General features: G+C 35.8%; 1 protein-coding gene across 5 annotated transcripts; it reads left to right on the top strand.

The window, feature by feature from the left end:
* The first annotated feature begins 319 nt into the window (after positions 1–319).
* IQUB (IQ motif and ubiquitin domain containing) lies at positions 320–26,104 on the top strand. 5 transcript variants are annotated; one of them, XM_074595592.1, is made up of 12 exons: positions 320–430; positions 926–1,403; positions 2,610–2,771; positions 2,875–3,050; positions 3,295–3,450; positions 5,400–5,610; positions 9,706–9,881; positions 14,677–14,847; positions 16,175–16,351; positions 18,036–18,284; positions 22,291–22,476; positions 24,597–26,104. In XM_074595592.1, exons 2-12 carry the CDS (start codon positions 959–961, stop codon positions 24,762–24,764), a joined length of 2,277 nt encoding a protein of 758 aa, XP_074451693.1. In that variant the 5' UTR covers positions 320–430; positions 926–958; the 3' UTR covers positions 24,765–26,104. The 5 variants fall into 5 exon arrangements, with proteins under 5 accessions (XP_074451693.1, XP_074451609.1, XP_074451775.1 ...); XM_074595508.1 differs by lacking the exon at positions 320–430 and adding an exon at positions 474–584; XM_074595674.1 differs by lacking the exons at positions 320–430; positions 3,295–3,450 and adding an exon at positions 474–584.

Consider the following 26,104-nt stretch of genomic DNA (forward strand, 5'->3'; position numbering starts at 1 on the left):
AGTAAGGCCAAGTTTCTGCAAGCGTTTCCGTTCACCGCGGTGGGGTAAAATGCAGCCGGGGAGGTCGCTCGCCTTTTGTCCTTTCACACCTTTTGCCCCAAAAATGGCTTTTCTCCTCCCGGGGGGTGTCCTCTCCCGCCGGTGCGCATGCGCGCGGGCCCCGGCCCTCCCCAGTTGCTATAGCTACCGCGCGCGCCACCGGGGACCGGCGCGGGCGGCCCGGCGGGAGACGTGAGGGGAAACCAACGGACGCGGGGACCGGGCCGAAGAGAACCCAACCCGGCCCCGCATCGCGGCTGCAGCCCGCCCGTCCCCGCCGCGCCCCGCGCCCAGGGCGGCTGCCCCGGGCGGGCGTCGGGAGGCGCGGAGCCGCGGGGAGCGGCCCAACCGGCCCCGGGTGGCGGTGGGTGCCCGCCCGCGTGGGCGCTCGGTAGGGAGTTACCCCGTTGCCTGGCGACTGCTGGGTGCTTCTTCTCCCTTGTGTTGGGTTTGGGTTTTTTCCTCATTAATACAGGATTTGGATTCTTGCAGCCCATGTCGTTTCAGTGACAGCACAGAAAACCTTAAAGTTGTTCAGCCTCTGGGTAATACTCCTCTGTAAAATCTATATAAAGATCTCTCTATAAATCTATATAAAAATCTATATACTTATCTATATAAATATATATATATATTCTTTATATCCACATAAGAGTTATGCTGACTGCCTGCTCACAATGTCATGCAGTATTATTATTTTTAAAGACCAACGAGAAGATGTTAAATGTTTTGCTGTTAGCGGAAGCGAAGCCCTCGTGCTATTCCAAATAGGCTATTTGTGAAGAGATAGAGGAAAAGCTTTTCAGGATATTAAGTCACCTGTATGTTGTGTAGTAGAAATGTCCTAGTTTGCAATTTTAAATAGATACTGTGATTATTCTTGCAGAAAGGTTAAAACATGCAACTGATACCTTAGGAAATGGAAGATACATCGGATAGTTGCTTTGAAGTTGTTAAAATGGAAAGGTCAGGTGCAGAGCAGCCATCTGCACCCTCACAACCAAGAGCAGTCAGAGAGGCCAAGGGTGGGGACCCAGCCGAGAAGCCTCTGCTTTCAGGAGCTACAGGCACTGCGCAGTCAGAGGAGGGCTGCGAGCAGCAGTCGGCTCTGGAGGAACAGGAACAGCCAAGTTTAGCACGGTGGGAATTACCCAGAGAAGGACTAGCCACTGAAGAAGGGATCGGAAATAACGAGCAAGATGTATTTGAGCCAGATGCCCCATTGAGCACATCACCTGAGAGCACATCTCCTGTTACCAATGAGAATTATTCTACTTTACTTGAATTGAGAAATTCAGAAAGGGAAGAAAAAATATCTCAAAATTCAGTACAATCTGCAAATACAGCAAGTGGGTCAGTAACAGGTAAAGAAGTTATTAAAATGTTGGACATTAAGGCTTTAAAGACTTATGTTTTTTTCCTTCAACTTGATTATGGCTTCTTGCACCCCCTGCCCTTATTCTGTCCATGTTTGCTGGATTTTGATCTCAAAGTGACTTTTTAAATTCTCATATAAAACGTTCTTGAAAAGGTGAGTAATGTATTCTTTTTCTCAATTTGCAGTAGCAATTTGTAGGCTAATATGGCGTTTTATAGTGATCTTCGTTTCCAGAAATATGTGTGAGCACGTATACGTGTTTTGCACACATATTTGAAAAACAGCAGTGCATAATTCACATGAGTACATGGGCTACTGACATTTAGACTGGACCATAGCAATCACCTTACTTTTAAATTTTACTTTTTACACTTTACTTTTAAATTCCCCTGTAACTTACATGCCACCCTTCCGTTATCCATGCCTTTCTTCTGCAGTCCCTGAGACACTCCATCGTTTCCTGCACTCGTTCCTCTCTGTTTTGGGTGTCCTGTGTTACTTCCCCTTCCCAGTTCAGCACCCCATTTTCTTAGGTCTTCAGAGTGGAAGGCAGCACATCCTGCTCGGCAGGTGAGCACAGTGAGCGACTCTTCGGAGTATGGATCTGCTGACTGCCTTCCTCTTGGCTGGGCTGCATTTGGATGCTCTCATTTTGAGTAGCTGGCCATCACTTCCTAGAAAGTGCACTGTACCAAAGCCAGATAGACTCTTATCTCTAAATCAAAAAGAATTAATTTCTGGAACTTCGAGTTAAGTAGATCTCATTCAGAATATAGTCTTTGAATAAACACCACAACGTCAAATATTGTGTGCAAGACGAATGATTCAGCCAGTGCACGCTTAGATCTGGTCTAAATCGGAGCAGGCTTAGGTAAGAACTTTCAATGAAAGTTCACTGTATAAATGGGTAACTTTGATTTAAAATTATGCATTTGCAAATAATTACATTTACTTACTGTAACTTTTAAAAAATTGTAATACAAATGACTTTATGTGGTGGCAGTATTACATTAGATATCTCTTTAAAAAGTGTATGGTAATACTGTTTCATCTTTCAAGTAGACTGTCTTTCCAGATCAAAAATCTACGATTATTCTGCAGTGTTTCAATAAAATCATGTCAGGATAAACTCAAAAGAGTTATTTGTTTGTTTGTTTTGAGAAGCTTATCAGGAATTAATTTTGATTTTTAGGAAGCATGACTGAGGATAATGAAACTTCTAGGAGGACTAGGGCTAACTTTGAGGACGCTATCCGGCCTGTGAAGTTATATCTTCATCAGGAACATTTTCCTGCAGAAGCAGTTCAACAGGATTACCACATGCCTGATGTCATAACTGTCAGAGTACAAACAGGTAAATGCTGTTTTTACATGCATATCAATATATGATTGTGCTCTAATCTCAATCTGTTACTACAATAAACCATATTTCTATCTTGGAACTTCGATTTTGACAGATTCTGATTCATTCCAAGATGTAGTTGTGACAATCGAAAGACCTACCTATCATAAACCATTTCTGGGTGGATTTAAGAATCAGATAACAGGAGTGGAATTTCATAATGCAGGATCACAAACGATACCCAAGAAACGACCTGACAGAGGAATTCAGTTACTTTGTAGAGAAACACAGGTAATGGCTTTGTACTGTCGTCTTAGAATGTTGTTTTTGCCACATGGAATAGAATGTTCATACAATTATTTCCAATAGGAATGAGGAAATAGATGAGAAATAACTGTGCAGTTGGAAGTATTTAGTGAATGAATATCATTAGTCTTGCGATTTTTGTTACAAATAGCTCATTTTGCCACTTATTGTAATGAGGGAAAAAAATTTCTGTATATTTTGATATAATCAGACATGCATTTTTCCCCAGACAGTTTTTGAAAAAAATAAGGCACAACAAACAAGAAATACAACATCAACACAGATGACTAAAATTGGCCTGTATGTGTCAAACATGACTGACAAACTAATAAGTCCTGGAAAGTATCTTACAGCAGAAGAATACCATAAACGTAGACTTGAAGCAGTAAGTTCTTACCTGTTTGAAACTATCTGTAAAGCAAAGTATTACGAAGGTTATGTGAATATTTAATGAGTGTTCAGAGTGTTCAAAGAGTGAATTTTAAAGTGAGCTGCAAAATATGAGCTTAATCTTCACATTTTGCAATCTTTCAGATATGGGGGAAGTGTGTGTTTGCTCTGTGTTTTTAGCCACATTTGAGACCTTGCAATTTCTTAAATGTTGAGCATTCTGAATTTACTGTTTTCTATCTTACAGTGACAATTAAGCTTCCATATAGAACATTGGGGATTAAAAGAGGCTTGTCCCTCTAGCATTCTCATGATCTTTTTGGAAGGAACTAAGCTACATGCTTAATGATTGACCTCAAATGGATGGAGTATGGGGTTAGAATTTTGGAGACCTGCATTTGACTTTCGGGTTTTGTGTTTTCTGGGGGTGTTTGTTTGTTTGTTTGTTTTAAGAGACTTGATAGGTTACCTTTGGCAAACCAATCTGTTTTGGATTGTGTTCAAGTTGCCTGCTTTGTCATTATGGTAGAACCTGTCTGTTCAAACACACACAATGGGTCTGTGGGGTTTTCTGGTGTGCTGGGTTGCCTCATGCAGGCAATTCTAATGACAGATTCTGTATATTCATTGTGCAGAGGATGCCATTTAGGCATTCCAAATTCCTTTTTGAAAACCACATGTTCAGTGGCTGCACGTCTAACTTAAGTATGCCAAACACCATGTTAGGTGGGGCACTGCTTTGTAAATGCTCTAGTTGTTAATTTGATTCCTTAAAATAGTCTGACTGTAACTAAATGGAGAAACAGTTGATTCCCCAAGTGTCTAAGTAGGATAATTGTATTAACATGGTTGGCAAGATGCTTTGAAATCTTCAGGATAGAAGCTGTCTGTAAGAACTTCTTATTTGGTCAGTATCAGCTGACGGCAATAAGCATTTTGTAGAAGTGAAAGCCAAATAGTTAACTGACTACCAGCATCTTTTACTGTGATCATTAGTGCCACCTATTGAAATCAGTAATGTATCTATAGGTAATCTATAATGCACAGTGAAGAGACATCAGTTTGGTGTTGGTTCAAGTTGATGGATTTGCGTGGTGCAGTGTAGTTCCATGTTGAAATACTAGCTGAAGAGAAATTCAAGAGAAATGTTAGGTTCACGTTACCTCCAGAGACAGTATAACTGTATTAGTGTGGATTTGTGCTTGATAGCCTTCAACACTGAACAATGCTTATTAGCTCGTGGTATTGACCTGGCTAAACTGCTTACGGTGGAAGTGTTAACTCAGCTGGCAGCAGCTCAGGCTTGTGCGTTGTGCACCCTTAGCATATTACAGACATTTCCCTAGTCTTTAACAACCACAGCTTTGGAAGGTGGATTTTTTATTTTTCTTTTTTAATTTCTGTCATAACAGCATTGGTAACTTCACTTTCATTATTTGTTTACAAATAAAGTGCAGTTGATTTTGTGTGTATGTGTGTTGATTTTTGCATTTAGACGTGTATTTGCAAAATTTCTTTTAAATTTCTAAATTCCCAATCTAGACAATATATAAGTGGATAGTAAAATGAGGATCTCTGCCCACAAAGCTGAAGAGAAAAGAATAAAAACAGTACCTGGCAAAAGGTGTTTTTTAAGGAGAGATTTGAAAAAGAAAAATGTATTTTGTAATTGCAGTTTATGCTTTAACTTGATTATTTGAACCTCTCTTCTCCACTGTACTCACTGATTAAAGTCCTGCAGTTACTTAAATAAATCAGCATGCTAGTGTTTTGACTAATAGTACATGACTGGTTTTGTCATGTACAATGTCAAATATTTAAATTAGTTTGAGTACAAGACAAATCTTAGAAAATGTAGTTAAATAGCTAGAAAAAATAATAGTTAAGAAAAAAAATGCTGTATTGTTTTAAATTCATGATTCTTTGGTATTGTATCACATATAGGTTATAGTATTACAGAAGTATTTCCGTCGTTGGCATGCTATAAATGTAGTACAAAATCTGAGGGAAGAAAAGAGGTTAAGACTGGCATGGGAGGCACAAGCAGAGTTATGGAGAAAAAAAGAGAAAGAAGAAAAACTGCGAAGGGAGCACGAACGAAGATTGAACCCTAAAACAAAAGATGATTTTGAGCTGCTGTACAATGCTTTAGAATGTAAGTTTTTTTTTTTTGTTTGTTTGTTTTTTTTCTTAAAGGGATACTTTTAAATCAGCAAAAGAGTACAGTTTGTTTAGAACCAATTCTTCTGTTTTTGACATGTTTCTATATATACTTCCTTGATTTTTTTTTTTGACTTACAGTGGAATTTCTTTAATTTTTAAAGAATTATTTGGCTTTCGTGTATTTCTAGAAGCAGAAAAGGCCTTGATGCTGTCTAAGCACTGTTTAGCAATAACTAAAACATCCCTACCTTATCAACAGTTTTCATCACAAATCCAAAACGTAGCACCATACAAGCTACTATGAAGAGAATTAACTCTATCCCAGCCAAAATCAGCACACATTTTTAGGAAATAATCAGTTTGTAGAATAATGCTATTTGGCAGGTTTTTGGGGCTTGGTTTTTTTTTTGGGTTTTTTTGGTTTTTTTGTTTTTTTTCATTCATGGTAAGGTCAGCTAGAGAACAGGAACTGGTTTTTTTGTATCAGAGTTACTTCAATCTTTTCACTCCACGTTTAGGATGCTGAAAATAGTACCATGAAGAAATTAAGATCATTCCTCTTTTAATATAGATATTTTTTATAATGGATTAAATTTTGCCCAGAATTTTACAATATATGATTATTATTTATAAAGAATATATTATTTCTTTTGTCCTACTCATCTTCTCCTGCTTTTTCTTCTTTCTAACTGTGTTGTCAATATTTTAAACAATCTTTTAGGAATCCTACAGGGCATCCTGAAAGATTTACTTTTCCTGTTGGGGTGGATGATACCTAATATAGGCAAAACGCTTCTAAACTTTCCTGGAAAAATAAGGTGAATACTGCAGATAATTGACATAATTTACAGGAAAATAATGTTGCAGATGTAACAAAAACCCTAGGCTATGTTCTTTTGGAAAAGCAAAACCAATAGAAAGCAGTGGACTTATGCCAGCATATTATGAAACTGCAAGGGTTCTTTTTAAAATGTCTCCTTTTAAGCAAGAGGCTTGCATTGTGACTTGTAATAACTCATATATTATCTAAGGCTACAGTGCTTGCTTATGGTATAACTCTTCGGCAGTTTGGATATTACTGTCCCTTTAGCAGGACTGGCCTAATGGATTACCTGCTTCATTACAAAGCTGCCTGACCTACCTTAAACCATCCCCGATACTTCTTCTATGGCAAACTGAGCATAAATTCGGTGGTATGTGTTATTCCAAGAGCTCAGGATCATGACTCAGGGATTCCCAAGTCATATGCTAATCTTTTAATCCTGTCATACACTGTGAAGCATTGTACAAATTGCTTTGTTTGAATGTAGAAATGACTTAGAAATATTACTGTTTGTGACAAATGTAAAAATTATTACTGGTCTTAAACTTCAGAATTTTGGGAATGGTATCTTCATGAGATTTGTGGTTTGCTAGGGGTTGTTTCCCCCACTCCTCTTTTTCTTCATAGATAGTTAGCTTTTCACTTCACAAGAATCAAGCCCTTTTAAAGGTGTGTCAGACTAAGTAATCAAAAGCCAAGGTATCAAATAATATTTTTTTTCCTCTCCACTTATGGCAAGTGCTGCTACTTAGTGTCTGATTTCCCGCGATATTTTTTCTTTAAAAAACTCTCTTTCCTAGCTAATGTGCTATCAAATGTATGATCCGCTTTTTTTTTTTTAAAGCATGGTGAGTGTTATTTGCAATAGAAACAACAAAGCCGAGTTAAAGTTGTGACTGAGTGCTGAGATTCCTAATATTTTTAGATTTAAAATTTATGGTTATATAAGTGTCTCTTTTGCTTTAATGTCATTTGATTCACAAATAACAAAACTTGCAGCTTTGTATGTTCAGGAATTCGATATCTAGGCAACCTGAAAAAGTGTGTGCCGCTTCAAAACTGGAACAGAACAAACTCCAGTATTTGAAATATCTTTTTAATATTTTCTTAAAAATAATGGTCTGGTATCAATCTTTTTGGTTTGTTTTTGTTTACCAGTGTTGACTTATTGTTTCTCTACATGGAGACTTGCAGTCGTGGTCTTTATTTTAACAGAGCTTAGTGGTTCTACGAAGTTTGTTGGGTTTTTTTTCCTACCTGCATCTGAAACTACTTCTACATTCTTATAGTGTCAACAGTCTACACAAGCTAAATCATTGTGACAGTAATAGAATGAGACTATTGTCCTCTAGAGATCTGTGAAGGTTATTGCCGCTGATCATAACAGGGAGATACTATTACAGGGTCAGCCAGCACAAGCAATTCCTGTTGGTACAAAGACTTGCTTGTTGACTGTATGGTGCTAATGAGATGTATATATATATATTCGCTGTGTCCACATATAGAGACGTTGATTACTTATTTGAAAAGCATGAGCTACTTTGTTTTATAAAAACCAGAATAAAAATGATAATGAGTAAAATCTCTGTCTGTAGAACACATAATCTAAGAGGAATGTTTTTAAACTTGATTGCATGTGTGTGGTGAATCAGAAGGTGAGTATTGATGGTAATTGACAGCTTCTTCATTTGTTTAAGTACAAAATTGCTTACTGTATTTATTAGCTCTTTGAAGTTGCTGCCCCCTTCAGGCATATACACTTCATGTAAATTAAATTCTATACAGTGCTTTTGTTTGCTGAAATGGCTTTATTTAAAAATATATCTTTGGGTACTCAGAACTTGTCAGACAGCTGTCATACTAATGCTGAAGCTTGGAGAGCCTTAAGGAAATGAATTGAAATATTTTGAAGTGGTAAACATAAGGTATTGTAGATAAGGAAGCCACAGGCAGAAAATAAACCTTCCTCCTTTCCCTCCTCCTGCCACTAATCTTACCTGATACAGGATGTTATAGGCTTTTCCAGTAAATGTGCATCACATACTGGATTGTTTTCTTTATGCTGGGTTTTGCTTTTGCATTACTGTTCTTCTGGAACAATAACAGCACTTTGAGATATTACTCAGGAATGTTGATGTTTTGGATCTTATACAATTCCCTACAAAACTCCAGAGAGATTTGAAATGGAACAGACTCTTCAGAGAAGGCAAAAATTGTTACAATGTATGCAAAGGAAAACACTGTTCAGTGAACAGAATTTGATTTTACTAACAGATTTCTGTAATAGCAGGTAGTCTGTGTATCAGCAGTTATAGGCAAGAAATGGGTACTACAAAACAAAAACTGTGATAGACGCGTATGTATACATCTGTGGGTTTCTGTCATTAAGTACTCTAATTTGTAAGTGCGTGAGGCACCTGTGGTTTGGTGGTTTGACCATAAGAGTCAGAAGGCCAGATTCTTACACAGCATGTACTGATTCACATGCTGCTGTCATTACCATCCTGTGGTTTGCATGCTACTTCCTTCCATTTAAAGGGTTCTGTTGTAAAAGAGGAAAAGGAGAGTAAAGCAATGACTGTCTAATTGTTAATGCACATCCATCTGCTTTAAATGGCAAAAGGTGGTACCACTGAAATATTCGGTGTAAGACCTGGAGTGCTAAACGTGACCGTCAGTCAAGTTTTATCTAAATTTTGGAGGACTTCAAGCATCTTTAGATTTTACTTATCTACACAGAGAGAAGCAGTAATATTCCCAGCACTGAGTACTAGTGGTACCACAGCAAGATGCTGTCCTTAATCTGTTGAGATTGGTATCTTTTCTTGTGACTTTGATGAGCAATTGTTTAAAAAGTTGCTATTGCTCATCCCTTTTGGAGCTGTTTGAGACTCAAATAGTTAGTTTAGTTATTTTAGATGCAAAATTGTGAAGAAATCATTTTATCACACATTTTCACAGGAGCTAAATTCTTTTTCTCACATAGAACTCCTTTTTCTCCTAACCCGTCTTTGAGTTTGGAGTACAAATTGGCAGTTTGGAATTGATGTACGTACACATACTCTCACAGAACATCTGTATAACTTACATTAATTTGTGAGCCATTTTGCCTGTATCGAAAATATGCATAACAATGAATTCCTTAACATAGAAACTAGCTTTTAACAAATAGTGAAAATTAATTATGTTATTTCTTAAGTATGAAAGTAGAAGCTTCACTGGAAAAGACCTTGTAATGAATACTCCAAATATTTGTATTCATAGTATGGAGGCAGGAGGAGACTGAACGGATTGACAGAACTCTTACTGGCGCTGAAAGAAAGGCAGCATTTTGTGGACTTCTGGAACAAGAGGCACAGCTGATTGCGTCCATTGGGAGACACAAACTAAATGCAAATGAGGAGAATCAACAGAAAGCAATACTGTACTTTTTGGCTAAGGTCAGTGATGTAACTTCAGGCTGAACATAAAGAATAACAAAGTAAAGGAACAGAAAAGACATCTGCAAACTAGCTGCCAAAAGTAACTTTTGTAGCTTTAACAGTTAATCATGCGAATGCTAATGTTATAAATATCCAAATTATCTAGTTGTTCTTGTCAATACAATTCAGCAAATTTGTTTTTCTAAGCTGAGAATTTCTCAGCTCTGTGACTGATTGAAGGACGAACAGTGTATCTTTAAGACTGTCATCTGAGATTTACCATAGACACTGGTAGTTGTGCATATATTATATAAAAAAAATAGCACTGAGTGGATGAATTTTTGTATTATGCAACTATTCTGCATAAAGAACATGATTCTGATGGCACTGTTAACAGGATTAAAGGCTCAAATTCTAACTATTCAGAATGGTGAAAATGAGGTTATAAAGCATCAGGATATTGCATATCATTCTGTATGTTGTATTGTGTGCATTACAGTGATGTAGGAAACTATGCTCTTTCCTAATCTATTTTTGAAACTTTAAAAATCTGCCTATTACCTTCTCTTTCAAAAGTAATCAGTTTCACTAATCAAAACTAATGACTAAGTGGTCATCCCTCTGGTATATTCTGTTCATTGTTCTCTATAATGAAAACACTAGGAAATGTTATCTTTCAGGAACTAGATTTGTCATTCATTTCCCCATTGAGCACAGGCCTTTGATCATCATATGTCTGTCTTTAAGGGAAAGCATTTATTCTGTTTTCATGTACAGGATAGAAACCCAGAAGAACTTTGACTGAATCTTGTATCATATTGAATTCAGTTATTAATTCACTAGTTCCAATTGTGTTAGAACTTTAACTTGAGATTTTATTCTTGTATAATCTTAGGGATGAAACATAACATAAGTGCTCTTCAGGCTTTCATCTATAAACAGAGATAAGAACTCATTCATACACAAAGATGAGTTAGAATAGCATTAGATTCAATGGCACCTTAATGTAAAATAGAAAAAAAAATCCTTTGAGTACATATCTCAGCAATCCATCCCCTCAGAAAAAAAGAATAGTTTAATTTCTGGCTGTTTTCATAGTATGTGACATGAAAAGTAATACTGGAACAAAAATTTTACTATCTTTTTTTTTTTTTAATTTTGACTTTTCAGTGCTCAGAAGTAAAAATGGCAGTTTTGTCCAAAAGAGACTTTTTTTTTATTCTTTTTATTACTGATGTATGGGAACTGGATTGTAAAAAGTTATTTGATACAATCTATTACCTTTCTTCATTATGAAAAAATTACTTATGTGAAAAGTTGGTGGGACTGTTACCAAGTTTATTGCTGTGATGTGATTGTATTCTCCGTTACTGCTTTCAAGACTGCAAAAAACCAGAAAACTAAATATTTAGGAATGATATCAAACCCTTGAATCATTTCTATGTTAAATGTTTGCTTCTACTATTTATAATCTATTTTGTTATTTTCTCAGAAAAAGAAGCCTGGAACAGTCAAAGTAAATCTATTTCTCTCTTAACTGAGTCTCTATCTTTATTTTTCCTTTAAGGACTGCTTTTCAATGTCCTGTCAATTACTTCCAGTATATATTCTCACAAGTTGTACAGTTCTCTTACATCTAGGAATTGGAAGCAAAATATTCTTCAGTACCAGAATTCCTAGTGACAACTGACATTTGGAGATTCAGGAGACAAGAGAGACAAGGCATGCTCTGCCTTTCCAAACAGTGGACGTGTTTCTGAAGCACTTACTGTGTTTTTCATTACAGAGACTGGTTTCTTTTCAGTTTGAAAATCTAGTGAGCCTCTGGACTACTGCAACTTACTTTTCTCATGTTGTTTTATCATGTCAGCTGTAGGGTTTGTAGTGTTGTTCTCAACTGTTGACATAGGTAGTAGCCTAACTCAGAGGTAAAGTAAGTAACAATTTTTAAAAAATAAATTAAAAAGAATTTTGGAAATATCAAAATTAAATGGGTGGTTTATTATGTCTGTAACAGTGCAATATAAACACTTTAAACTGTAGTATGAAATTTATTGTTGGAGTACTAGAGTACAGATTATTTAGTTACTTCTTGAACTTTGAGCCGATAATGTTAATCTGGACGCTTGCCAGTTAAAGTTGAAATAACACCTTTCTCATCTGAAGACTGCAAGCATTTCACTTTGCTGCAATAGCCAAAATTATATGAAACTTGCTTCTCCATGGAAACCTTCATTCCCTTCTTTGCTGCTTTAAGCATGTACTTCCTCACGCGTGTGTGCTTTTACAGTGGTTGTTACTGGTTGTGTGTGCACTACATTCGAGGCAGTTCTTTTATATGCTGAGCTCATTCTTCTTCAGCATTTGTATTTTGAAGAGGAAGTACTTGATTAAGCTTTTGTACAGCAGTCGTATCTTCTTAAAGGAATTTGTAATTATTAACTATAGCTCAGTTCATACCTTTCATGCTATGTGCTGTTTCTGCACCAATCCTATGGATTTTTTTTTTACTTTTCTTAAATTTTTCTTTCTGTGTCTGTGGTGGTGTGTTTCTCTCCTCAGGTGTTTTTTTTTTTTTTCTGCTTTCATGCATTGGCAGCAGAGTGCAGTTATAGTAGTACTGCTCTCTGAAGTAATACAGATAACAGGATTATTGTAAACTCCGCAGCACTGCCAGCAAACCAAAAGGCAAGAAAGAGTTGGCAAAAAAATCTCAAAGTTTTAGTTTTCTCACATCAATCTTGAATACATGAAAATAGTCCTGAAATCAGAGAGCTTGTGATTCTTTGTGACCTACTGGAAATCTTCATATTGACAAGACCCCTGTATTTTATTTTTTTTTTTCAGTAAAAAGCTGCATAATTTCTTCCTTTTTATATTATTTTATTTTAGATAATACCCAGTTACGATGAGGTAGTAAGAAAAATTACAGAAGTTACAGATATGATATCTTACTTTGAATAATGGAATAATGTAGATGACATCATAATACAGTTGATCTGTGTTAAGGGTCATTTGCAGATTGGAATACTGAGACTGCTAGCTCATATATGGGTTGTTGCAAATTTATCAGAAGAACCTAGTTTTAATAACCATTTCCTAGGTTATAAAAATTTAATGACCTACCCATTGAGTCTCCCTAGAATAAGCAAATGACCTTCCTGTCTTATTATAAGTGATTTAATTGAAGAAGATCAAATGTAGGTACTGAATTAACTACCCTGTGGAAAACAGTGATTTTTGCCAGTCTACCCTACAAAGGAGTTACAGCATGATATGGCTTCTAAGTTGGTGGCAGGGTTTTTTTGTTGTTTGCTTCATTTCTTGTGTTTTGTTTTGTTTTAGAATTTCTGGCACTGTACAAAGATAGTGAAACAAAGTTTCATGAACTTGCAGTAGAATGCTCCCTTTTAATGACAGAGAGAAAATCGTCTCTAGTTTTGCAGAAGTTCAAAGTTTTCACTAAGGAATTAAGAGTTTTGTTTTTTACTAATGTCTGGTTTTGCTATTGCATTTCTTAATCGGTTTTGGCTCTGAATTGTGACCTCTGATTAACAGTGCCTCCTCTAATTAGAGTTCCACCCCCACTGATAATGTAATTAAATGTCAGTTTTTCCATGTTAAATCCTTTTCTCGATTATTTTTGTCTTTCTTTTGCTTACCTAACTTTATAATTTATTTATTTAAAAGTGAGGAAAGCTCTATTTTAATTGTGGTGGTGACTGATCATATCTGTTCTAACTGTCTAATATTCTTGGTATTTTTATGACTTATCACCATAGCAAGCCTGTATATTTGGTCAAAATAATGTTTACGTCAATGCTGGGGTTGTATCCAGAAAACTACTTGGCATGTGAATGCTGCATGAACTGTTACTGTAGTTAACTCTCACTGAGACTGCAAAGTGAAGTTCACAAGTGTTTGTGAACACTTAAGTTTCAAATATAGTGAAAGAGATAATTAATGTGCAGAATGAGGTTCCAAATAGCTGTCCAAATAGCTAAGGAAAGGGAGTGGAGTTCGGTAATGATGGGGAAAGGGTTTTGAATACTATCTTTCTGTTGGATTTAGGTACCTACCTCGCTATGAAACAAAGTGGTTTGCAACCAAATCCTTGAAAGAGGAGAATGGTTGGATTTTTCAAACTGAGTGGGGCAGTAAGACACCATGTAACTTCTCACTGTCTTTAGAAGTTAAAGATGTGCAAAGAGACAGTTAAAGTATTAGACATGTGATACGTTGTTAAGTTAGCAAACAAGAAGCTAGGTGAAGTAGCCAATAAGCTGTAAACTCATACTCTGCCTTAGTCAGTTTTAACAAAGTCTGTGCCTTCTATCCATCTATAGCTAGCATAAATAGAACAGTTCCCTGGAGATATCTTGTACTGCAGTAGATTCTGAGGCCTTAAATTTGCAATCTTTACACAGTCAACAGTTCCACTGATTTTTACTGATAGTTTAGACGGATTTATGACTGCAAGATGAAATACAGAGCAAATGTATTCTAACACTACTGTCAGTAAATTCATTTTAAATAAGTATAGCATATCCCTGTAAGAGAATATTATTTACTTTTAATATACTCTAAGTCAAAATTTTCATGACCTGCCACTTTAAACAAAGCGTGCAACTGAATACTTGCTCTGGTGGAAAAGGCACTGTATAAATACTGACAATAGAATTAGTCTTTTCTATTAGTCAAGGATTAACGTTAAGTACCTTTTTCACCTCTGGTGAAATTTGATGTAACATAATGCACTTGTTCAGCTGGTGATCAGATTATAATAGCTCAGTTATACAAATTGTTTCTGCAGTGTGCACAACCTAAGAGGTGGAAAGCATATGATGGAAAAGTCACTGAAATGGATACACAGTACACACTCCGTGCGAGAGAACTATTGGAAATCTACCGCAGCGTTAGCATGAATGACATCCCAAAAGACGAGAGACTGGATGTGCTGTTAACACTCAGACGTACAGTAAAGGTATGTTTTATTTTTCTATTTATATTTGGCTTGAAGCTGTGCTTCCCAAAGATACAGTCACTTATTTGTGTTGACACATAAGCAATACTTCTTCTGGCAGACAGATGCCAGGATGATCAGCTTGCAGCAAGAGAAATCCTAGTGTACCACCTGGCATGAGAGTGTAATTTCCATTCTAGATATACTCTAAATTCATATTTCACTTTGATGCGTGCATTTTTCTTCAAGTTGTGTTAGAATTTAACTTCATGATTTTAGACTTTTTGTGTATATTAATACATAATACAATTTATTGCAAAGATTAACTTAATATTTGTAACAACTTGATGAAAACCATGGCAGAGATGACAGTGGCTATTATTTTTTTTTTTCAGTTCTTTGAAATGTCTATTTAGAACCTTATGTCTCTGTTGGGTTACCAGTTTTATGGGTGGCAAATACTGATTTATATTTTTTTTTTCGTTTGCCCCACACTCCCCACCCCCAGTGCTGCTGCCAGCGTTCCCAGTGAATTACAAGCTGGTTGCATATCTTTTAGTCTTTCATAGTTGTTTTATTTATTTATTTATTCACCTACAAGAAGAATAATGTGAGTTTCAGGATACTTTCAGGATGATTCTGTTGACATCAGACTAGAATAGAGTGCTGCTTCCTGGTCTTATTAAAACAAACTAACATCTTGCTGTTTGCTTTGGTAGTACCAGAATTTTGATATTGGAAAGATGACAACACAGAGAAAACAGAAACTAATTCTTCTGCATTTAATTTTCCATATAGCATTGGGAGCACTGCTGGTTTGTGAACTCTTGCCCATCTTAATAAAAGTCAGTATTGCTGCAGTCCCCCATACCTTTTGTGTGGTGGGGTTTTTTGCTTCGTTGTTTTTTTGTTTTGTGTTGTTTTTTAACCATCTAGTGTGTATATACATTACACTTCCTATGACATAGTCAAAGGAAGCTTCTTAGGGAGATATTTCTTGGGGCTTTTAGAGACTGAAAATTTTGCACATGTTGTGTGCCTCTGCTTAGCATTTTTTCGTGCTTCAAGGTTTACAGTTGCTCACAGCTTGGGTATATGTACAGGCCCCTTAAAGCAGAATCTGTAAGCATTCTCAGTTTTTTTAGTTCTTTACATTAGTTTTCTTGGAGATTGTTTTCCTAAGACACTAAGGGGTTCTTCTATGAACATGTTCTTACATGAACATACAGAGGTATGAATGCTGATTGGCATAGAATCCATAGTTTGTTTTCATATCTGCATTACAAATATTTTGTTTATTTGCTTCCTTATTGTTGTGGAGTTTATTTTCCTTTGTGTTTTCTTTCAGGAACATGAATGTAAATTAACACAGGAAATAGTGGAATTAATTGACAGGGAAGTTGATCTTATGTCAAGAGAAGTGAAAGAATGCAACTTAGAAGGACTGAGGAAAAGAATTTGTACATTATTTCTTCAATATATTAAAACTCCAAAGTTTAACCCTGAAGTTGCTAGGATACTGAAGGTATTATTCCTATTTTGCAGTCTGATGTAGTGGCCATTGAACTAAGGATGGTGGAGAAAGGGAATGAAAAACAATGAAAGCTTTTTTTGTTTTACATTTTGCTGTAGAATTGCTGGAAGACTTCCTCAGGAAGTGAAACGTAGCAAGTACACAAGCTTCACACAAATAAGCTTATAAAATCATATAGGAGGCATGGGGCATAGACATGGGTATAAGAACCTGATGAATGGCTGGTAGCACTGAGCACCCAGGAACTCTATGTGTGAAATAAAAAATATGAGAATTATAAATGGTAGATCTTATGGGATGGTAACAGTAAAATGTAATAGCAAATGGGGAACCAATAGAGAGAGCAATTATCTTTTTTTTCCACCGGACAAGGAAGGGGCAGCATCCCATGCATACAGAAAGGAAGAGCATTGCCATTGTCAAAGTGATGCCTAATGAGTTTGTACCTAAGCAAGAGATGTTATGAGCTTCTGTTGTACAACTAGTTGCTACTTCATGAGAAGAAGACATAGCTAGGAAGCGGAGAAAGTGGTAGACACCTCTCAAGTTGTGTGATTGTTTTTATTTTTTGACTACGGATTACAATTAAAAATATGCTATCATATGTCGCTGCTTTAGGCAGAAACATGTGTTCTGCATCTGTCAGAAGAGGATTCCTCTTACAGTGGTTGATGATATCTCAGGAGCTGAGAATCTGTCAGTAAATGTTAGTCAGATTTAGAACCACCTAACAGTTATTTTACACTAGATTTATGAACAGGGTTACCTAGATGTGTCATAGGAGAGACTAGAGATGGGAGTTCTTTGTCTTCTATATAGCTTTTGGTTAACTGTACCTTGAGTTGAAGGCTGAATTGCACCTATATTTGTATTTGAATCTTGTAACCTTCTGTAGACCATAAAAAAATATGGCAGTTAATCAACAGACAGTAAAAGAGACCAAATCCTTAGGGTACTTTCAAAAAAAGGCAGATGACCAAAAAAGGTAGCTGGATTATCAGACTATTCAAACTACCCAGTTACAGACTTGGTCCCTCTGCACAGACTGCATTATATTCTTTCCAGAACCCCTGAAGCAATATGAGGGTGAGGAGGTCATTAGCAAGTTTAGTTTATTATCTTCCCCTGTATTGTTTTTGGACATGCAGCTCTGATGATTTTATATTCTTATGCCAAAATATTAATATGCCCATAACCTCAGAGTTTAATCTTTGACATAAAGGGAAGATTCTATGTGGAAAATTAAATGCAGAAGAATTAGTTTCTGTTTTCTCTGTGTTGTCATCTTTCCAAAATGTCTGACAACCTGCATACATAGAATTGACAGCAAGAGTACTGGGACATAGTGTCTAGGATCTTTGTATAGCTTAAAAATTTATTGACTGATTTATATAATTGATTTTAACAAATACAATAAGAAAATACAATGTCTTTTGTCTTCTATTAAACAAACAAACAAACAAACAAAACCAACAAAACAAACCCAAAAAACTCAACCAAACAAAGAAAAACCCCAAACTTTGGGATATTTTAAAATAAATATTACTAGCTTTTACATATTAGAATACTTGCATTAATATATGTAAAATGTATTCTAACAGAGTTAGGGTGACACACAAGTAATACAAAGATACTTTGTGGTAATTTAACTTTTTTTTTTTTTTAAATCTTTTAGGTTCCACCAGATCCCTTAAAGCTTTATAGAAATGTTAACTTCTGTCATAGTTGCGAAAATTACTTACCATCTAGTGAGTTTCCTGTTCCTGCTAATTCCCGCACCATTGGCAGATGTCGCTTGTGTTGCAAGCTTGATAATGAGGCTCGGCGACGAGAAGCATTTTTGAAGTACAAACTTATACTAGAAAATCTCAGAAAGTCTGAAGCTGATTATCAGGATGATGCTAAAATTGTCTTCTTAGTTCAGGTACTGTCTGAAAGAGCTTTGCTACTCATGGAAATCAATGGCTTTGACTATAATTTTTCTTTTATTTTGTGTATGTTGTTGTCAGGTTGAGAAATAGGTTAAAAGCTACAAAACCTTCTTCCTGTGATATGGTATGTTCCATACCATAAAGAGGAAGCACTTAAGCTCTTGTAGTATAGCTGTACTTTTAAAAGTGGTTACAAGCTATACATTAAAAGAAGGTAGAAGTCTAGCTGACAGGTCAAAGAATCAGATGATCCAAATTCTTCTTCTGATTCTGCTATGGCTATCCTGTTCCTTAAAGATACTATCATCAATAATGCTAATAAAACATTTTAAGCCCCATTATTTGCCCTGTTTTAATAATACAACTAAACTGCCTTGTGTTCTCAGAAGGAAAAAAAATAAAGGGGCTGAGGTTTTGACATTCCTGTTCTATGTCAGTAGAATATCTGTGTAGTTGGAAGTTTTATTGTTTTGCATTTATTAGTAGAGGGATTCACTAAATATTTTAATTTTCTAAATTTTTTGCCATCATCTGTAATCTTCTGAGATATTACTAAGTAGCTAATATTTCCTAATAATCATTATTGAAATAACTCAGTTCAAAGAACTTCTTGCCTCTGTCTTCAGAAAATCCTCTCTTTTAATTATTATTAATTTGTCAGCAAAAGAATTTGACATCCAACATCTACTGGGAAAGTTTTAAACCTGAGATAATTGCAAAGTGTTATTTATTGAAAATATTGAACAGCCAAGATTTATTTTAACTTTCTGAGATTTAGTAATAAAAACCTCTACAGCATCAACATTCATAGAATAGTTTTTTCAACTGTATTTTCAGTATGTCTGAAACAACATACAAGCAAACAAAAGCCAGTCATCAATATCCCGCTGCTATCGAAAGAAGCCATGCTGTGGTTTAGCACTCTGTCAATGTCAGCTGACAAAAGGAAGATTGGGATTCTTTAATTATCATGCCTGTGTTACAAAATATTATCAAAGAACCTGGATTTTGTAGACATTGTTCATCCATATTAGTTTTCAATTAAGCTGAAAAGTTTTTTGTCTGTGTCTAACTTCGTTTATCTTAATATATAAACATCCTCCAAAATCTATTTTGACCTGTCTCACATCACATCACTTTGATGGCTGGTGGCTGTTGGTGCACTGAAACATGACTGCGTCTTAACTGCTGATACTGAAAGCTCTCACTTGCAGTTTCGTTTGTGGTTTTACCACTGCAACATGACTGCTTCTTAACGGCTGTTACCGAAAGCCCTCACTTGCGGTTCCATTTGTGTCTTTGACACTGTAACATCTCTAGATACTGTGTCATTTTCATCCAAACAAGCTTTTCTTTAGAGCTGTAAATATCTAAACAACAGAGGTTTGTATCTTAAATCACTAATTGCCCTGGGTTTTTTCCTAACATTTCCTTAAATTATTAATTTTTTTCTGAGTTACTTGCTTTTTTCCCCTTCCCTTCCCAACAACCATCTGTCCCCCTTCTGCGCTTATATGCAGAAAACAGCTCTGAGGCATCTAGAAATGACTTGGGCACAACTAAAAGACTTTTGCAGCAGCTATGACAGCTTCATTCATTGACCAGTGCAGTACCGTTACTGGTTCTGATTGTATCGTCTGTAGATAGATGCCAGACTTTTGAGATAAGATAAAAGGATTTTTCTTCAGATATCTTGCATACTGATTCTAACTGTGTTTGGGTTGACTACCTATGAGAGTGCTGCTAAGTTTTAAAAGGCAAAAAGCAGTTGGTGAGAGTTATGGTAGCTCCAGGAAGTTCCACTTACTGCAGCTAAAGACTTTTTTTTTGTATCAAAATGAACTAGTTCAGCAAATATGTCAAGGCCTGAGGCTGCCTCTTATTCTTTCAGAGAGTTTAACTACACCATGCTCCTTAGAATAGATGGTACATACTATGGCTTTGACTTTTTTCTTGATGAGCAAAATCCTAATGGCAATGTCCTATTCATTTGAAGTTACAAATACACTTAACTCCTTTAGTAGGTTTGCTGTCTACCCTTGTTTCCCAGTCTCACCTGCTGAGCATTCAATGATACTTGCTCCTAACCTGTCAGGTGACAGTACTTGAAGGCTGTTTCTCTTTCTCCTGAGCACAGAACAAATTGGGGGGAGATGGGAAAGCATCATTTAAAATGAATTAGCTGTAAAATTTCACAGCAAAATGCATGCCTACCTTTAGAAAGTGCAGAAGTCTTTCAAATCAAACTCTTCCCCATAACCTGGGAAGTTTTAACATAGAATAAGCTTTTGACTATTTTTCATGCATAAAAAAAAAAGGAAATAAACCAGAAAAAAGGCAGAGTCAAATTATTGATCTGTTTTACATGGACCCTTATATGCCTCAGCATAGATTTTTGCAGGTTCTGGTAATTTTTGAGATGTGTAGCTTAACACAAAAATAGAAATACTTGCTTGTCTACTTAGGAATTTCTGCCTTCTAAGAAGAAGATACTGAAGTTATTTGAAATTTTGTGAAAAGGAGGAAATACTGAAAACAGAAGCCAATTAGTGAAACCTAATAAAGGAGGCCCTGTAGGATGAGATTTAAGACCAGATGTAGGACCAGTTCTATGTTCTTGGAATCAGTAGGCAGAGATTTACTACCAGTGGAGGTTCTAAGCCCAGCTTTTATCTTACATTTTCCCTGGCAAGAATTTACATGGGCTTCTGGATTTTGGAAGCAAGTTGGACGAGTATACACAAAGCTACATTTCACTGAAGCACTGTGTTGGTATAGTTTCGTTCATCCCTTATCAGGAATTTAATAAGTAACATGTAAACACTGTTATTTAATTAATTAAGTCAATATTTCTTTTTAGAGGGATGAGTCGTCTTCAAATGGTTAGCCTTCTTCAAATGGAGAAAAGCCTATTTAAAAGTCTGTTGTTTACAGACTCCTGTAGATAAAAATCTTCTAATAATTTTCCATGACTAATACAGAGAAAAATTAATAGTGACCGTAAAACTTGCCAAAGTTCAGTGGTAACTGCTGTCCCAATTTTTTATTATTTTTTTTCTTTCATTCAGGAGGCTGTGTTTATCAAGATTTAGTATTGATTTCAGGTGGCTAGTAATAAATTAAACAAATTAAGATTGACATAAATTAGCCTTAGACATAAGTTAAAAGAACACTTAAAGGCCTCTCTGTACTAGAGGACCTTTACAAACAGACCTTCTATTATTTTTTGTTATTATTGTAGCACAGCTACCTGATCTAGTTAAAGATGTCCCTGCTTACTGCAGGGGGGTTGGACTAGATGACATTTAAAAGGTCCCTTCCAACCCAACACATTCTATGATCTTATAATCTCATTTGGTAAAATGAGCAACGGTATCATGAGCACAATAAAGTCTCCATATGTTAACAGCAGAAGGAGGGGAAGAAAGAGAGCAGGCAGTGATTTGGGGTCTGTCATAGCTGGGATTTTTTCTTGTCCCAATTTCCCACATTTTCCAGGCCAGATTATTCTGATTATATGTAAGATTTAAGTAATTTAGTAGTGTAATAAGTCATTTATCGAATAACATTAATTCTGAATGCAAGAATGAAATGGGGAAGTCATCTCAGTAATGACAGAGAAGAATTATCGTTATTAACTAGAAAGGTCTGAACAGGCTTAAGCATGCTAGATAAGAAAAAAAGCCATGAGATTTAGGAAGCTTTATAAGAGCAGTTAAGCAATCAGGATGTCAACACAAAATACGAATTGCCATTGGCAGAGACAATCAAAGTAAGAATGTAATATTTTAGAGATGATACAAGAAAAATGCAGTTAATAATTGCCACGCTATGCTGAAGGAAGATGTGGATGTCTAGACATTCTTTAACCAAATGATTATATGACATACGCATAGAAAAATTTTTACTCAAAGCTTATTTGGTTTCTTATATGGTTGCAATGCTTTTGTTGTAGAATGAAACATGCTGCTTCCTTCTTAACCCTGTTTTCCATTTCAGCATCAAGATCTGCAGTACATGATTGAGAACATATGGGGCTCTCAGTCAGCTCTCAGTGCCTGCAGTGACCTCTATGATTTGGTTATGGTCAGATGGGATAAGCAGCGGGAGTGGTCTCCATGGAACACTATTCTCCTCACTAAAGATGAGGCAGATGCACATCTTAAGCTGTGTAACCTTGAGAAGGTAAAATTTGATGGGTTTAATTTTTTACAATATCTATGTTATGTTTTTATGGAATCCTGTGACTAATGATGTTTGACCAAATTTAATCCTTACACTCATCCATGTTTAAATTGTCCCAATGTGACTATTGAAATTATTCCATCTGTACTATTAAATAGAACAGCCACTAGTACAGAGGGCAGCTGGCGTGTACAACTTGCATCCATGTACCTGAACTCTGTCTTGCACTGATTCTCTCTCCCGAAGTTGTGTGCCTGTGCTCTTGCACATGCTCTGGCCTCATTAGTTTCTGGCCTTATAAATTTCTCATCAAATAACAGCATGGCTCTTTGTCTAGAACTTAACCATTTGTCATAATAAAATTTGTCTCAATTTACTTTCTTACATACGTTTCGTTCAATTACCCCCGACAATGTAATCTCATAGCTTGCAATTAAGCAATTAAAACATAATTGCTCTTCCGAGTTAAAAAAAAAATTAAGAATTGGTTAAAGAAGTCATTGAAACTGTGTATTCTTACACTACTCCCCCCAAATTCCATATCTAAACATGGTATTTTGGTCAATATCTTATTCCACTGGACATCATATGGTAGACTATTTAGTTTTCTATGGCACGGGAGAATCCTGTGAGCTGTGTTAGTCCTGCAATTAGTAATGGATTATTAAGCCTTTCACCTCTAGGTTATTTATTTATGTAAGTAGTGATCTGAGGTCATTGTTGTGTAGTGTCCTTTTGTTCAGGGTGTTCCTAATTCAATCTTTAACACAATATGTGTGCATCACAAATGCAACTTCAGCTGTTACGCATTGCCCTTCTTTTGGAAAGTCTTAAGAGTATGTGATAATAAACTGACAGAGCAAATTAATTGCAACCTTAAAGAAAGGTGTGCTTTGGGGGCGAAATGTGCCAGTCAGGTAATTCTAAAGGTAAAGGGAATCCCGCCATCCATGATATTTTTTGTGTGTGGTGTGCCCAGCTTGTGTCTTAAGCAGACACATGTTTATGTGAGCATTAGCTTTTAAAGGTAAAATCAATTTCAAGCTGGAAATTCCTTTGTTGACTCCTTTGTCTACTTTCAGTCAACAAAGATTGTTCAGACAGTGTGAATCTAGCGATGCTTCTCTGCACCCATAAATTTATGTTACTAGCATTATGGCAAGCAAAGATTCTGATTATGCACTTACCTGGTTTAACTTCATGAGTCTGGATGTCATAGGGAAAGAAATGCCATTAACTTGATTAGGTCCAGTGGAGATAGGAGTTAGGCCAGAAAAGCAACAGGTAAAGTATGCAAGCCTACCTAAAAATTGTAAGGTATTTTCACTTAGTTTTTGCTACAAAAATTAGAAGTGGACCAGCTATAGTGAGGCTTACCTTTCTTCACTGGTAATGGTCAAGGCTTTGTTTCAAAAAAAAAAAAAAAAAAAAAAGTGAAATAAGGAAAATGACGCAAAGTTAGAATGTCAGAAGTTGAATCATTGTTTCTCATTCACTGAAACAAAAAAATAGGCCTTTCAAGCACTTTCTTCAATAGCAATTATTCATAACAGTGACTATAGCAATAGCAAAGGGTTTTTTCAACTAAATATTCTGGTTATTTATTACATCATCTGAACTACTACTGGTCACTAGAAATTTAGGAAAATGTCACCAATGAATGCAAAGGCTGACTGAAATGCTGCAAAATGCTTGCTGCCATGATTATTTGGAAATAATCACTCTGATTCTTGTCAAGTAAATTTCCTATAGTCGTCACCTTGCAAATGTTGATGTTTAGGCATTGCCTTTTTTAATTTTCAAAGGTAAGTACAGATGTTCTTACCTAAAAAGAAATAAATAAGCTTTATCTTGAATGGATAAAAAAAATGCCAGAAGTTTTTCTGTTTTTAAAAGGTGACTAATATTGCACAAGGAGCTGTTAGTAATTTTCACTATTGGGCCATAAGGTAGCAGTATAGAACTGCAAAATATTTAATTTTTTATCATATACGAATAAATTATCTGGCTTGGTTTAGTAAAGGGTCACTATTTGTACTGTCTGAAATATGAAACAACATGTAGATTGCTATATATTTTAATTGTATTTAATGGGATTTGGATTTTTTTTTTCCTTTCAGGCTTATGAAGCGGCATTTATTCACAGAATAAAACGTAAGCATATCCGGGCAAAAAACTACTTTGCTCAGATTCCAGCAATGGCATCATTTTTGCACAGGAGTGACAACCAGGCTAATGCAAATGAATTTTTAATAGCTACGCCTATTCCTACTGGGATAAAAACATAACTCTTAGGTGAAGTTAACTGAAGTTAAAGAAGTTAACTGAATTATTGATTAATACAATTTCCTTGGTTTTAAAGAAATCTACTTTTTCACCAATACCTTAATTGTATTACACAGATCAAAATAAACTTCTAAGGATAAAATAATTTGATCTTGGCCAGTCAATATAACTGCATTTCACGTTTTATAACCTCATTATTTAAGAAGTAAAATGTTGTTGATGAGCTTTGTAAATTCTAAATTTTTAGAGCAATGACTGCATTTCTGTGTGTCCCTGTGTGGCTTGGAACATTCTGTATGTAATGTAATATTCCTGTTGGGGGAATTAGCTAATTCTTTGTCACCTTTTAATTAGAAAAAATAATACTATAAACACTGTGTTAAATCTATTTCTCTTGTCTTAACCATATAAGGCAGAAACCCCGTCGAACCCTAAATTCCTACAGATCAACGGAATTGATACGCCCTTCAAAATGTAGCTGCTTTGCCTTGCAAGAATTTGTGCAAAAGAATAACTTTACTTTTTATAGCTCACCTTGATGGTCATAGTGGAACTGGCAGCATATAATTACTGTATCCAAGATCTTGAAGTTATTGTAAATCAGACTTATAATTTGAAGTACAAAATGCAGACTGTTTGGAACATGTTTATTTTTTGAGGAGCTAGTGTTATTTAAAGTAGAATTCAATTCTCCCCTAAACTTATTTCCTTATGCTTATATTTGATTATAGTTACAGAGAAAAATATGATATGGTGTACATTCAATAAAGTCCTACAGAAAGTCAAAAAGTTCTGCTTGAAACCTCTATTCTAGACATAGTATTGACCCAGGACAAAACCTTTTGCTCTGACAAATAGAACTGTATAGGAAAAAGCAGTAGTATTTACAAACGGAAATAAGCATGTATTTGGCAGCAAACAGCTGGAAACTGGATTGACTCCTTCAACAGAACATGAACTGCAGAACCAGTACCTGACTGATCAGGGCATTCTAACATCAGTGGAGTCTTTCCATCGATTTTACCATTAAATTCAGATTCTGAATTTCAGTTCAGTACTGAATTAATGGTAAAATTGCAGCACCTGAGCATTCCGGTTGACTTATGTGCTTTCCTGGATCTCAGCCCTACGATAGGAAATGATGCTGAGATTGGGCTTCTTCCAGATTGCTAAAAGGATTGTTGTAGAAAATTATGGGTTGAATGGCAAGAAGGAAAGCATGAATCATATAGATAGTAATGTAAGTCTTTATAAATTTGTCGCCTATCTTTTTAAACAGCTTTTAAAAAATGTACTTTACAACCCTAGAGGATGATTTAAATAAACAGTAAGGAAATAATTC

Source organism: Larus michahellis, chromosome 1 (genome assembly GCF_964199755.1).
Source record: "Larus michahellis chromosome 1, bLarMic1.1, whole genome shotgun sequence".
NCBI classification, from domain to species: Eukaryota; Metazoa; Chordata; class Aves; order Charadriiformes; family Laridae; genus Larus; species Larus michahellis.